The sequence below is a fragment of the Cloeon dipterum genome, chromosome 3 (assembly GCF_949628265.1).
Source record: "Cloeon dipterum chromosome 3, ieCloDipt1.1, whole genome shotgun sequence".
Lineage (NCBI taxonomy): Eukaryota > Metazoa > Arthropoda > Insecta > Ephemeroptera > Baetidae > Cloeon > Cloeon dipterum.
In genome coordinates, this window is record NC_088788.1 from 16,373,787 (window position 1) to 16,387,859 (window position 14,073).

General features: G+C 40.1%; 1 protein-coding gene across 12 annotated transcripts in view; it reads right to left on the minus strand.

Annotated features, from left to right (window-relative positions):
• rut (rutabaga) overlaps positions 1-14,073 on the minus strand; it is a 93,314-nt gene that overhangs the window by 2,379 nt on the left and 76,862 nt on the right. For 4 of the 12 annotated variants that reach the window (XM_065483927.1, XM_065483926.1, XM_065483929.1 and 1 more), the window contains 13 exons: positions 13,405-13,670; positions 12,619-12,739; positions 12,433-12,561; positions 11,098-11,259; positions 10,203-10,425; positions 9,519-9,643; positions 9,287-9,464; positions 7,182-7,456; positions 6,109-6,636; positions 4,403-5,100; positions 2,858-3,268; positions 437-653; positions 354-374 (listed from right to left, as the gene is read on the minus strand). In XM_065483927.1, the coding sequence (XP_065339999.1) occupies positions 354-374; positions 437-653; positions 2,858-3,268; positions 4,403-5,100; positions 6,109-6,636; positions 7,182-7,456; positions 9,287-9,464; positions 9,519-9,643; positions 10,203-10,425; positions 11,098-11,259; positions 12,433-12,561; positions 12,619-12,739; positions 13,405-13,670 (3,354 nt within the window). The remainder of the gene's footprint in view (positions 1-353; positions 375-436; positions 654-2,857; positions 3,269-4,402; positions 5,101-6,108; positions 6,637-7,181; positions 7,457-9,286; positions 9,465-9,518; positions 9,644-10,202; positions 10,426-11,097; positions 11,260-12,432; positions 12,562-12,618; positions 12,740-13,404; positions 13,671-14,073) is intronic. The other 8 variants (XM_065483935.1, XM_065483938.1, XM_065483933.1 and 5 more) reach the window with 8 other exon arrangements.

The following is a 14,073-nucleotide window of genomic DNA, read 5'->3' on the forward strand; positions in this document are numbered from 1 at the left end:
CTTAATCAGGAAAGCTCTAAAAAATGTATTTTGAAAATCCATTTTTCAACGTTGAAATGATTTATAAGTGGCCAAATAAAAACGATTATTAGTTTGACAATATTCTGGAGCATACATTTTAGTTATTTAGCCGCTATTAAATGTTTTTGGCCTTATCCTATAGAGACCAGAGTGTTAAAATTGAACTACACGGTTTAGTTTTTTTTAACAAACTGAAATTATATTTTTGTATTAACTAAAAAATGTCATTTCTGGTAAAAAAAAAATGGACAGCATCTTTGTCCACAGTCCACCCTTTTGTCAAAACCCTGCTACCCCAATTAAAGATACAAATAATGAGAATAATTCTTTACCTGGTAGCTTAGGAATGGCTGCTTGCAAAAATGAATAAAAATAAATTCACTTGTCATGATGAGTAATCGAATAAACAGCTCACCTTAGCCACCTGCTCGGCGATCATTCGCTCCTCCTGTTCGAAGCTGGCGATTTCCTCCTGCTCCCTGCGCTCGTCATCATCTTGAACGGCTTTTTCACTGGTGGCTGCGGCCTCTTCAGTCTTCCTTTTGGCCTCATCATCACTTTGCTGATCAGGCACGTCACTTTCCATATTTTCGTACTCGCTCTCCTTGGCGGACGCGGGCGCCGGCATGCTGCTGTCGACAGCAAATCGCACCGTGAGCGAGTATTTATTTTTTTTTAAATTTATAATTCGATTAGTGATCATGCTGGAAAGTAGCATGCCAACTGCTGCTCGTGTCTCGAACAACACGAGTAACGAACGCATTCTCCAATCTAAGCGGATGTATTTACAAGTTAGTTTGTCTAAAAGCTACAGAAATTTGGGAGAAAAAGCACAAAAATTCACTGCCAAATGTTAGTGGGAAGATGAGAGGTCAGGGTCAGTACAGAGATGCATTTCATAGCGAGAACGAAAAAGTGTTAATTTTATTTTTCTGTTCATGTCCATCACCATTAGTTAGATGTTCCTCGGCGAGCATTGCAGAAGTGCGGTGTAGTTAACTAAAAGTGATATGTATTGGGTTGGTTAAAATTTCAAAATAATCGAGTGAAAGTTGCTATTAAATGTATTCCTGCAGAGTCTAAAATGAGTTCTATTAATCCGATACAAGAAATCAATTAGTTCTTGGAAAAATAACACATCCACTGGCTAAAGGGACGGATTTGGCAATCATCTTTTTAAAATATTTTTTAAGAAAAGGCTTTTTAACTGGCCCACTGAAAATCGCAATTTGTTTCACCGAAATTCAATTCTCATTGAAAACCACACGACGAGAATATTTAAAATTAGTCGAAAGCTCTTAGGATACTACGATTTAGTTAGTGATGTATTTAAGGAATTAGAGTACTTCTCAACGATGTTAGAAAGATTCCAGATTTTAATCTCTCATTAGCAAGCAATGAAGCTCCAAAGGAACTAAATCCATATGGAATTTAACACGGGAAATGTTTCAAAATTAATGAAGACGATTTTTGGGTTGATCCTATTTTAGAAGATATTGATTTCTACTTTACAATATTTAGGCCAGAAACACGATAAAACATACTGATTCTGATTTTTTAACCTGAATAACAAACAACTTTAAATTAAAAAAAAACAAGATTCAAATTTATACTCATTCTTTTTACGAATTATTTTTATTTTCAGGAATGAAATTACAAATAAAATTTTTATGCACGTGAAAAAAGGAAATTTTATAGCTTTTCAAAATATGTGAAGTGTAAATTTGCTCAAAATCTTTTATTATTTTTTAACATCCCCAACCCTCATTGAATACCAATTGGTTTTTAACTAATAAAGCTAATAATACGTGTTTGATTTTTTTCAAAGCTCGCGTATAATTTGTTCATCAATGAATTTAATGCGTGTTTAATTAAGGAAAATTAAAGCAAGAAAGGGTTCCGCAAGTCGCTAAATGGGCTAAAACTTTTCGATCACTGAACTTAAAACGCAGAATCCTAGGAGTTTCCATACTAAGAAGAGATCAATTTGTACCAAATTTAATGAAAAACTAATTGGTTCAATCGACCACTTACTAAAGCCTTAAACCACCTTTTAAAAACAATCTGATTATTTTAATTTAATTGCCAAAAGTTCCCTTCAGATTAGAAACAAAAAGGGTACATAAGTCTGTACAGTTTCTAACAATATACTATAATAGACAGTGTCCTAACTCCAGAAAGCAAAATTCGTGGCGACAATAATGTGTGAGAGTTAGTTTTTCGGTTAGTTGAAAACCAAACGTCATGCTGCGCGCACGTGTGGACCAACCAACCAACCAATAAACCAAAGTGAGATATAGATAGGGCTGTGCGTTTAGCAGTTAATTTTTAATCAAAAATATTTTTCCTTAAATTACAATGGAGTAAAAATTTTTGTACGCAAGGACAATTTTAACAAATTTTCCAATACAGCAACAAATTGCCACATCTTTTTAAACCACAAGACAGGAACCCAAAATAAATATGAGTATTTCTGAGTTCTAAATTGTATTTTTTTCTAATTTTTAACATTTTAAGAAAGTTAAAGTACAGAGTTAAATTTTCAACAGATTTTGGGAATAAAAAATTACTAATTTATGGCAATTTGAAATTTAATTTATTTTTTTTTCATGGTGATGTGATTCCATAATTTTGAATTTCTTAATATTTAAAGTGTTAATACATCCAAGGAATTAACGTTCTTAAAAAATTGGCCGGTAAAATAATTTTGATAATTGATTGCAAGCAATAAAATATCAGAAAAAAATTAAACGCACAGCCCTGAATATAGAGAAGTAAACAAAAGAGAGAGAGAGAGAGAGAGAGAGAGAGACGAGCGGCAGCAACGGTGTATTACCTGAGCATCTTTGCGCGGAGGCGCAGCTCGTCGGCGGTGAGCGGCTGCTCGGTGGGAATCTCGAGCGGGAACTTTTTCTGCAGCTTCTGCGCCTGCTGCTGCGCCACGAGTCTCGCCCTCTTGAGCGAGCCGTCCCTGTCTCTAACGGGCAGTGAATTTTTGGCCTCAACGTGCAACGTCATTTTATTCTCTAATGGGTCAAATCTAACAACGGCGCCGGCCGCCTTCTCCAGCTGCAGATTCGTGTTGAGCTCGTCCTGCTGCCGCTTGGCCAGCTCCTGCAGTGCCGCCAGCCCCACCTGCGTCGTCGTGTTCGCCACAGAAGGGTTGTTGTTCAGCCGGTCGCGCTGCACCGGAACCCCCGCCGCAGCCATCGCCATCGGCTGCTGCTGCTGCTTCAGGTGCACGTACCTGAAGGGGAAACGGCCCATTCCACAGCGATTAGTTTGCGTCAACACGAACGAACCTCTCCAAACGCTTCATTTTTATATTGAGAATTTGAAAAATATACATGATCATTTCTTGGCTTTTTAATTAAATTAATTTGGGAACAGGTTCATTTTTTTTGGCCTTAACCTGAAAATTTATAATAAAGGGGTTGGGAATTTAAGACGAATCGATAATTAAGCGTCAAATATTATTTAATAATCCAGATGAACACGAACTGTACAGTTTTTAGAATCTTTTTTTTCATCATAAACCATCTATTGAGCCCAAAACCATAAAAATTCCAATAATCGTCCATAACCATCTAATTCGGTTGTGAAGACGATAAAACTAAAAAAACCGTGCAAACTTGGTCTTCATTCCTGCTTGATGTGTGATTTTAAAAAAATTAGGGGATTTTTCGTTACTTTAAAAATTGCAATTTGAAACATGAATGATTCAAGAAAGAGAGAAGACAACATCAGCGGCCATGAAACCCATGACGTCAAAATACGGCCGCTCTTTTTGTCCAGAGAAAGATGGCTAATACGGCGGACGATTCCAAAAATATTTCGACAGAAATTAACTTTACATATAATGCAAGAAATCATTTTTGGGACTTGTAAATATTTTTTAGATGGAAAATATTGCTGTAATTTGAAATTGGGACAAAGTTTCTCATACCAACCAAGGATGTGAATTTTTGCACCGATTTGAAGCCTGTTAAGACAGAGCAGTGTTAAATGGTCTAAATATGGTAAAATGGTTTGAAATGACAAATTTCGTGTTTATTTGATGGTTCCATGACGATTGGTTATTTAGAAAAAATTGATGAAAGTCTAAAATTTACAAGCCTACTCATCATTCTTTAAGACGCTCAGCAAAAAGTCACCAATCGATTCAAACGATTAGCATCAATTAATAAAATGCTTATTTATCAATAGAAAGGTTCGTTCAAAAAAAAAACTCCTGTTAGGACATGGCTGACTTTGAAAATGTGGTCAAAACGAGAACTTTAGTACACGCAAAGAACAATTGGCTGCGGGCAACGAAAAGCATGCGTGAAACAGCAAATCAACTTATATGGCTAATTCCTCTTTCTGCAATAAATAATTTTACCTTGCGATGAGGTGGCTCTGGAGACTAGCCTGGCCCAACTCGGCCAGCACCTGGTTGACGTTCTGCAGCTCTTCCAGGGACATCTCCTTCTTGTTCCTCGGGGGCACGGTCTTGGCCGAGGTGGGCGACAGCGCCTTCTGGTTCTCGTCCAGCAGCTTCTGGATCTCCTTCTCGAAATTCGGGATTTTCGGCGTCACCTTGCGTGCGATGGACTTGTCCGTCTGGCTGGATCCGTCCTTTTTCAAACTCAGGGTGGTGCCCTTGGAGTCGTCGCCGCTGGTACGCCGGGTCATCGAGCCCTCGGGCGTGGACGGCAGCCGTTCGGGCACCGACGTCAGCGGCGACGGCATTTTCGCCTTTTCCAGGCTGGTCTTGCGCGTGTTGGCGTTGGTCACGATGTTGGGCCGCTGTTTGCCCTGCGCCAGGGTCCGCGGCCGGCCCACGTACTCGAAGCTGCCGCAGCTGTCGCCCTTGTACGACTCGTCACCGTCGAGGTGCGGCGGCAGCGGGCTCGACACGATCGACGCCGACGAGTCCACGAACATGGGCAGTAGCTCCACCACCTGCTTCGGTTTGCCCAACGAGCCGCCCATCACGCCGTCCGGAGATTTTTTCGTCAGGCTGCCCCCCGGAAGGTAGCAGTGCGGGATGTAGTCGTGCGAGGCGCGAGGCGAGTTCTCCAACGAGCACGGGTCCACCTGCACACATCAGTCAAAAATTATAATGGAATACGCGAAATTTTTTCCAGAAAAAAAGGTTAAAATAGAGAGCGTCAAGATACTCGTTTGTTTTAAGGCAAATCATTAAATTTGCGTTCTATTCAACGATTTTAATATAATCAAAAAAGGAAAATTTCGATTTGACGGAATTTGTGAGTTGCAGAGTTCCGAGGAATGAAATGATTCAACATCGAATTTTGAAGTCATTTTTCGATCGTTAATCATTATATTTATTCTACTTAACGAAGTGTCATTTTATATTTTCCAGAAAAGACCCCGTATTTTCGATTTTTGTTTGGAAATTGACAAAAAGCGTAATTAATTCAAGAGATTCAAGATAAAGTTTTCAATCCTTCTGTGCTGCAGGGTTCGACAATTTCATAATGCGCAAAAATGGTGGGCACTAAGGGTATTTTTAGGGAAAAAAACAGCTGGAAACCCCCAAAAATATTGGGTTTTCGAATTTTATCCCCCGAAAAAGTCATACGTCAAACAAGGCCGAGAGTTTGAAAAAATCAATGGAAAAATACCCATTATTTTGGGAATAAGTAGCAAAAAAATTAACTTTTAAGAATTTTTTAATCTTTTAGTTATCCAACATTAAAAATTTATGATACTGCACACAAAAGTATTTTTGTTTATGAAAAATATGCGAAATTGCGAAAAATATGGGTTGCTGACTGCCAATACATATTGCTTCATTTTATTTATTCGGAAAAATTATACCAGATTTCGTTTTTTTTTTTCATTTTCTTTACTTGTTTATATCGTTGAATCGAAAAATGTCTACTAAATTCACATCGTGAGCACCTGAACATATTTAATAGACAATAAAGCAAGATTTGTATGCTGTTATAGAACGAAATATAATTTATATTTTCTGCTTTTTTGGAATGCCTAAATGAAATTGCGAACACGTGTATTTATAATTTTTCTTGTACACTTTCGTGTTAAATATGCAAGTAATTTAATTCACTTGTCACCCACCTGAATGTCGGAGGGGTAGAGCCATCGCGCAGTATTCATCTCTGAGGCGGCCGTGGGCGGCGGCGACGGCGAGTCGGCCGCGTCGGTGGTGCGGCTGTAGCTCTCGTCAGACGAACTTATGCTGGGCGAGTGGTTTAGCGAGCTGATCTCGTCCGCAGAGCTGTGGATACGCAGCAGCTGGTGGTGCGGGTCGGCCAGGCTCTCCTCGGAGAAGTGGCGCTGCAGGTTACGCCCCTTGACCCTGGGCGGCGCCGCGGGCAGCGGCTGGTGCTGGCGCAGGGGCAGCGGCGGCGCCACCGTTGGGTGGTGCTTGTTGCTGCCACTGCCACTGCCGCTGCTGCCGCCGCCGCGGTGCTCCTTGGGCGGCAGCTTGGGCAGCGGCTTCATGTACGGCGGCTTCTCCTTGGGCCACGGCGGGTTGTAGCGCGCCTCCGCCGACGGCAGCAGCGACGGCTGCAGACCGCTCGACGCGTTCTGCATCTGCATCTGCACGCGCCCCACCGAAGGGTAGCCGTGACCGTTGCTCACCTTCGCAACAAATTCACATTGTTTTTTATTATAACATCTGCTCAGAACATCTCCCGTGGACTATGAGATCACCAGGTCCCAATAAACCGCCCAGCGGAAAACATGGGGCCCCAGTGCGGATGCAGAGGAGTTTTTGGGCCCAATCGTGGCCATCTTTATGCAATGATGCCTTTTATGGAAACGCCAGAAATTTGTCTCTACAGCCAATGGAATGGTGCTATTTGAGCATTTCGAGTCATTCAACTAACCACTTTTTGCCATCTCTGACATTAGGCAGCCAGTATTAATTAGATCCCAGAAATGTTAAAATACCTCCCATAATGCTTTGATGCTCATGAGAATTACTTAGCAATGCGAGCCAACGGGCTGGTGAATTATCTGCAGAATTCTCTTATAGTATTTTGAAATTATTTAGGACATTTCTTGACGCGTTCTACAGAACATGATATCAATGATTTCACCAAAAACTACAGATACCTCATTAGGCAAATGTCTGCATGTATGTATTTGAAAAAAGTGTTCAATAGCAAGCTTAATGGTCTCACCTTCTGCGCCGGCACCACCTTGTGGTGTTGGTGGTGGTTGGCAAGCCCGTTGCTCGGCAGCAGCGGCTCGTTTTCGCCGGCCGCGTTGCCGCCGGTGCCGCCGTTGTCGCCTTCGCGCAGCACCGGCAGCCGCGGCCCTGTTCGCAAGTGGTTGCTCGTGGTGAACGGCTCGAGGGGCAGACCTAAGGCGCGCCGGTTGTTGCGCATGTCGCTAGGGTTCTGCTGGATCTGGTGCACCAGGGCCAGAGGAGTGGCCACGCCACCGTACATGTTGTCTGTAATACGTGTGCCTCGATGAGAGCAAGCAAAATGACGAGGGACGTGAATTTCAGACGTTGCTGGCCAATTTTTAAAGGGGTTTACTTCCACTTTTCAAGACCATTTTTAATTTTGTGAGGGATTTATAATTAGGAAAAATTGCTAATGTGCACTAGCAAAAATTACCTTTGAATAAATGAGAAAAAAGTCAAGTAAATAAAATCAAATCTGAGCAGCAAGAATCCCCCAAAAGAACAATTAAAAAACCTAGCCGAAAATATCCTAGTATTATTTTTAAGGCATTGCAATATTCCTGTGGTCTTTTTTATTTCATTTTAAGGTTTTGAAATTCACTTTTCCTTAAATTGCAAGTTTTAAATTTATCTAAAATATTTTAAATCTGCAGAAATAAGATTTTTTTGGTCTTTGATGATACAATCCCTTCTTTTTTTGGATATTTTTTTTCAACGTCTGTAATTCATACCCTGCTGTTTTTAGCTTTTAGTGAGAGAGATGCGTACTCTATCTATGAGGGTTATCATGCATCTAGGGTGCAGTCAGCGGCAGAAGCGGAATGCTGGTTAGCGTAAAATTCAAGCAGGGGAAAGAAAAACGAACGCAAATGAAAAGAGAACTGGCGGCGCAAGTGTTACCGTGTTACTGTTCATATTATGTCGCATGCGTCTGAGAATTTTTAACGAGTGAATGAAATGAGATGAGAGTAAGAGAGAAAAGAACCAACGACATTGCTTGCAAAACACATCTTTCATGTACTACCTCTATAGTTGATGAAAGATGGGAATGTCTGAGAAGAACTAAGTGCAATTTCGGTCTTTCAAATTTGACCTAGAAGTTTGCAGTGACTTAAGAAGAGAAAATAAGATCATAATTATGGCTGTGAAATTTAGACGATCGACACACTTTTTCTGAGCTTACAAATCATGCAATTTTACTCTATTTGAACCAATCGTAATTTGGTTTAGCCGATCTTTTTGAGTTACTTCGATGCAACCAGGTTATGGTTTAGTTAAAATTTTCGAACCCCATTATTTATTATTAGAAAATATATTTTGAGCAATATAACGTCAATTGTATTGCAAATATTTAGACATTTAACTCCTCGTAATCCAGCAATGAAAATGTCATAATAATTGAGTTTTCTTGTAACAACCTTTAGCTTTACTCTTTTAATTTTTCTATTAAAAAATCCAGACATTTTTAAATATTTCAGAATGTACAAAAATTAAAAAGATCGGAAAGGATCACTGAAATAATTTATTTCAATTTTTTAAATGAAAGATCTTTTCAAAATGTTTTATTTGGTTTTAAAAGTGATTTTATTAGGTTCAATTATTGTAAATCAGTGTACGATTTTTTAATATTTTATGTGTCAAAATTATTACTTTTAAATGGTTCTAAGACCTCTGTCACAGAAATTTCTGAAAAACCTTCCTCAATTTTCATAATAAATAAATAAAACCTTTAACAATAACGAAAATTGTGACAGTTTTTGCTCGGAAAATATACCATATTAAGGGTAAAAAAATATTTTAGAAGACCCGAAAAAATAGTGGACTACTTTTACTAGAAACATCGTCTAAAACTCACAGCCTTGAACTGAACAAGGAAACAAATTGGGAGACAAACGATCTGATATACCACAAATGAGAGGTGTGCCAGGAAGACATGCTATAAATTGGGGTAGAGAATCGTTTGGTTTATTCAAAACAATAAAAGGAATAACAATCAACAGAGGTGGCAGGTGAAGGGCAGGAGCAAGCAGAGGAAACAACCAAGTGGATTTCATCGACGAGCAGTCTCGCTCGCAATGAAATATCGCAACTTACTCGACGTATTGGGGTTGTGCCTGAGGCTGTTCAGCTCCTCCACCCTTATTGTGCCTTGCTGCTTGCGATCGGTGAGGAAGTAGGTTGTCATGTCGCCCTTGCCTTTCACTTTCACTTTGCCCCTGCATTGGAACTCGTACGGGTAATTTTTCAGCACTTGGTACACTTCTTCAGTCACCTGCGGCGAGAAAGAAAGCTGTTGGTTGAAAAGCATAACATATCGACAACTCACTTGAGTGTGATTGGGCAGGCCCGTCGAGTCCATTCTGCTCGCGACGTTCACTGTGTTGCCCCAAATGTCGTATTGCGGTTTCCTGGCGCCAATTACTCCGGCAACCACATGCCCAATATTGATGCCTGAAATTGAAATTTATTATGACAAATGACCAGTTTATTTTCATAAATTCGGAGTGGAATATGGAGAAATGAGAATTTGTCGTCTACTGAGTTCAGGTGAAAATTGAGAAAATCATTGCACGAACGGTTTATTTTTATCATGTGATCATCCATGAGGCCAAATAAAACCATAAGAACAGATCAGAAATCGAACTCTGGCGCCAGGGTAGCCCTGGGGCGATTGATATCATTGAATCCCAATTTTACCGACGCTTGCGTGGGCTCTATATTGGTTTGATTTATAAAATCTGCTCACTATTTGAACAATCAAGTCAAGAGCTTTCAGAAAGAGTGCAATTTCAACACAATGGAAGACATCAGAGCGCTTAGGAAACGACCTGATGTGCCCGAAATCTCATTCCAGAGCAACTTTAAGGCGCATGAAGGGTCAGATTGCGGCAAAAAACATTTCAATTTTGGAAAAAAGTACCAAATTGAAAACAACAACAACCATTATAATATCAATTTTTAAAGGTCAAATATTATTTTAGAGCAAAAAAATTTTAAGACAAGTACTCACCGACTCTGAGCATGAAATTGTTGTATGAGTTCTCGTTAATGTTGAGCAACTTTTCCCTCATCGCGAAGACAAATTCGACGAGCGTCCCCAAATAGAAGCCGGCGGTGGCATCGTTGTCGTCGTCCTGGATTTTGAGCTCGGGAATCAGTCCGACGGCTGCCATGTAAGTCGAGCCGACAGTCTTAATCTTGTCGATCGCCCTGAACCGGTCCTCAGCGAGAAGCTGCTTTCAGAATCACGCATTAAGACAAGCATACACGCGGCGCCTGGTTTGACAGTTGTGATGGAACTCGGACTGGTAGAAATTTTTATTTGAAGCAAATGGCTGGGTAAATTTGGCGTAAAATTTCCAAGTTACAGATTAAACTAACGTAGATCTGTGTTTCTTGTTTTCGAATACATATTTTTTAAAAACGGAAAAAGCAAAACGTTTTCCTAGGTTGCTGTTTTATTTCTGAAAAAATTCGCTACAGAGCTTGCACGCTTACCAAGCAGTGAGCACAGTCTCCTTAGTCGAAGTCATGATTTATTTTGCCAGAATGGAAATTTAGCTCGTTGTAGAATAGATCTCAACGAGATAAATCGATACCAAACGAAAAAAGCATTGTCAAACCGTTTAATTGGTCGAGAAAATGGGTAAAATCCGAAATTTAACATTGTTGGCAGGCATCGCTGCTCCATTTCTCAAACAATAGGCTGCCTAACAAAAATGCTTTTTGCTGAAAGCAGTGTAAACTGGCTGAAGTAGGAATAAATCAGCTGAAAGCATTCCTGAGTTCAGCATTAAACTGTCGCTAAAATGGTTGGAAAAAACCGGTTTGAAAAACGTGCTGGACAAAACCATGTTATTTTGTCCTATTTTTTAAATAAAAAAAATGGTTAACTGAAATCAAACCTCGTCAAAGTCAGCGATGATCTCGTTGAGCAGGCGCAAACACTCGACGCCCTGGTTGTTGCCGTCCAGCTCTGAGTAAAACTCACTGAAGTTGTTGATCGAGGCAAAGACGACGCCGACCCGCGAGTAGCTCTGGTGGTACAGGTCCTGCGACAAAGTGTTCTGCCATGGCAGTCCAAAACGCAGGGACAAAGTTTAGGTACCAAACAATACACAACATCTACAGGGAAACATTCTCCTTGTTTCCGGAGCCAAAGTACCGAGGGGCCTACATAATTTTAATTTAGCATGCTCATCTACATGTTCCCACCACCGAAACATAAATGACAAAAATTACACTTCTCTGATTCTATGCACTAAAAAAGGGCGAATACGCTTGGCTCAGAAAAAGGAAAACTTGCACATTATTTTCTGCAAACTACAATCAATATTTGTTTTCTATCCCCAAAGGACATGCAACTCACTAAGAATGGTAGGCTTATCGCGATTTCCACCCAATTACCAAGCCTTGCCCACAGGGTTGGGAATTTTAGACGGTTTTTTGGTCTTTATAAATTTTTATTAGAATTGATAGTGTCAAAAATAAAATTTGACGAAATGGAAGGACAAAATTGGCATGAGATCAAGCAAACTCAACGAGGTTTACGCTGGAAATCAGTCTCTTCTGGAAGACAGCGTCGTAAAACGTGTCTGACAAAATAAAAATATTTTGCAAGACAAATTTTGGATAACTTTGAGACCTCAGTATCTCATCTTCCCATAGAGCTATTTTATAAATCAAAAGAACTCTTTGGATTCTCTCACCGAGCCCATTCAAACTGACACCAAATTTGATATCCTAGGTCAAGGTCAAAGGTCACCACTGTTAAATTTGGTTATTAATAAAATTTTGGAAATGAGAACTTCGGATTTTAGAAAAAAAATTCAATAATAGGTTTAATTTTAAACGCCTTAAATTCTCAAATTACCAATAATTAATTTTTGTTTCGCGAATTAACATGGGCATCAAAAAACCTTTTAACTATCGAAAAATCACCAGAAAAACGACATAAACATCAATCTCCATCGAAAATTTAAAACCATTTTGCACGATTTTAAGGTTTTACAATTTATTTGGATAGTTTTGGGCTTGAAAATCGGTTCAAGATGATAAATTTTAAGTTTGCCTATTTTGTATTCAGTTAATCTCTAGAGCGAAAGTAAAAAATGAGAAAAAACAGGTCCGTCTTTAATTCCCAACTAAAGCCTACTTTTAAACAGCAGCAGCGACAAAGGGCTAACAAGCCAAAATACCCGAAACACGCTATAGCTGCCGTGACACGATAGAACTCTGACCTCACTCACCATGTTGTTCCTAAACTGGTTGTCCAGAAAGTGGGTGGCGACGTGGGCTGGCAGCAGGTTGAACAGAATCCTCTTATTGCTGTGCTGCAGCGCGTCCATGTCCCGTTTCTCCTCGTTGGCCTGTGGACACGAATTTGTCAGCATTTTCTCACCCCATTCCTCAGCAATGAAACCGACCTGCATCTGCCAGAGGAAATCGAGCCGCGCCGTCCACTCGACCTGCCGGCCGTGAATCAAAACGGCCACGGAGAACATGATGACATAGACCACCGCAAGCACGTGTTGGGGCACAATGGAGCTGCCGAGTGAATTATTAACACGCGCTTTGGCAAAATACACAAGCTGTCTGTCGCTGGGGAATGTTTAAATCAAGGTCTATTTCCAACGATCGCCACGCAGGCAACGCCCCGGATGAAAAATTGATTCCGTAAAAGCGTCCGCCTGATTTTCAACACGTACGATTCAGGTAATAAAGAAAAGGAACTGGAAGTCAATTTATATTAAGGAAGCGAAATTAAATTTGCAACTAGAGATTGTGACACGAATCAAAATTTATGGGGGGGGGGGCGCTATCATTCGATAAAAGATGATATTTTATTTATGGTTCAATAGATCCACGTCTCTTCAATTTACAGGTCAAAATTTAACGAATTTCAAATCATCATAATTTGTTTCAAAGTTATTGGATTTCAATGAATAATCCAGAGAGCCAAGGGAAATGGTAAAAAATAGATTTAAAAAATTCCAGACTTTTTTATGGCTCTTAAAATATTCTAAAAATTGTTTTCATGAGTACAAGGGAATTATTTCCAATCCCGACAAGTAACCAACTTTACTATTTGTGCAAAGCGAAATTGAAAAAGTTTCCTAGCAGAGAGCGAGTGACCTTGGCAAAGTTATCCCTGGGGCAAGAAAAGCAAAGTGTGCAATTTGAAAGTTTGAAGGGCGGACAAGAGAACTCACTGCACGCGGTGGTCGAAGCAGTCGAAGAGTTGCTTGTGCGAGAGCTCGATCAGGAGAATGTAGACAATGGCCATCAGGGTGAGCAGGGCGGCCTTGATGGCGATGGGCAGGCGCAGGAAGACGGCCACCGCCAGGTAGCCGAGCGAGCACGACAGCACCACATACTGGGGCAGAGGGCACGCGCGGTGGTCGCCGACATGCGGCCACTGCGGCGCTGAGCCGTTCGTCGCCAGCGGGGTGCACGGCGCATCGATTCGACACGTGAACTAAAATGTTTACACCCAAAATTTATTTTTAATTTCAAAGAGAGTTCAAAAAGCTGTGAAATTTACGAATTTATCGTAGATGGAACGCAATATATTTCAACAGCTTTTTTCATCTTAGACTATCACTTTTAAATTAAGTGTAAAATGACTAGGGATGTGCAAAATGCGGATTATATTAATTTTTGTCTTATTGTTATCGCAAAATAATATATTATGTTCAGTAATCGATTTTGAGGAAAATATCAGTAAATAATAGGTTACTATATTTTAGTATTCTGTATTTTTTCTCATATATCCTTTGCAAAAATTAACAAAAGTTTGAAAATGGGATTTTTTATAACTTTTAGACAGTCAAGACATCTATTTTTTCCTGTTCGGAACATAGAAAATGCTCGTCAAATCC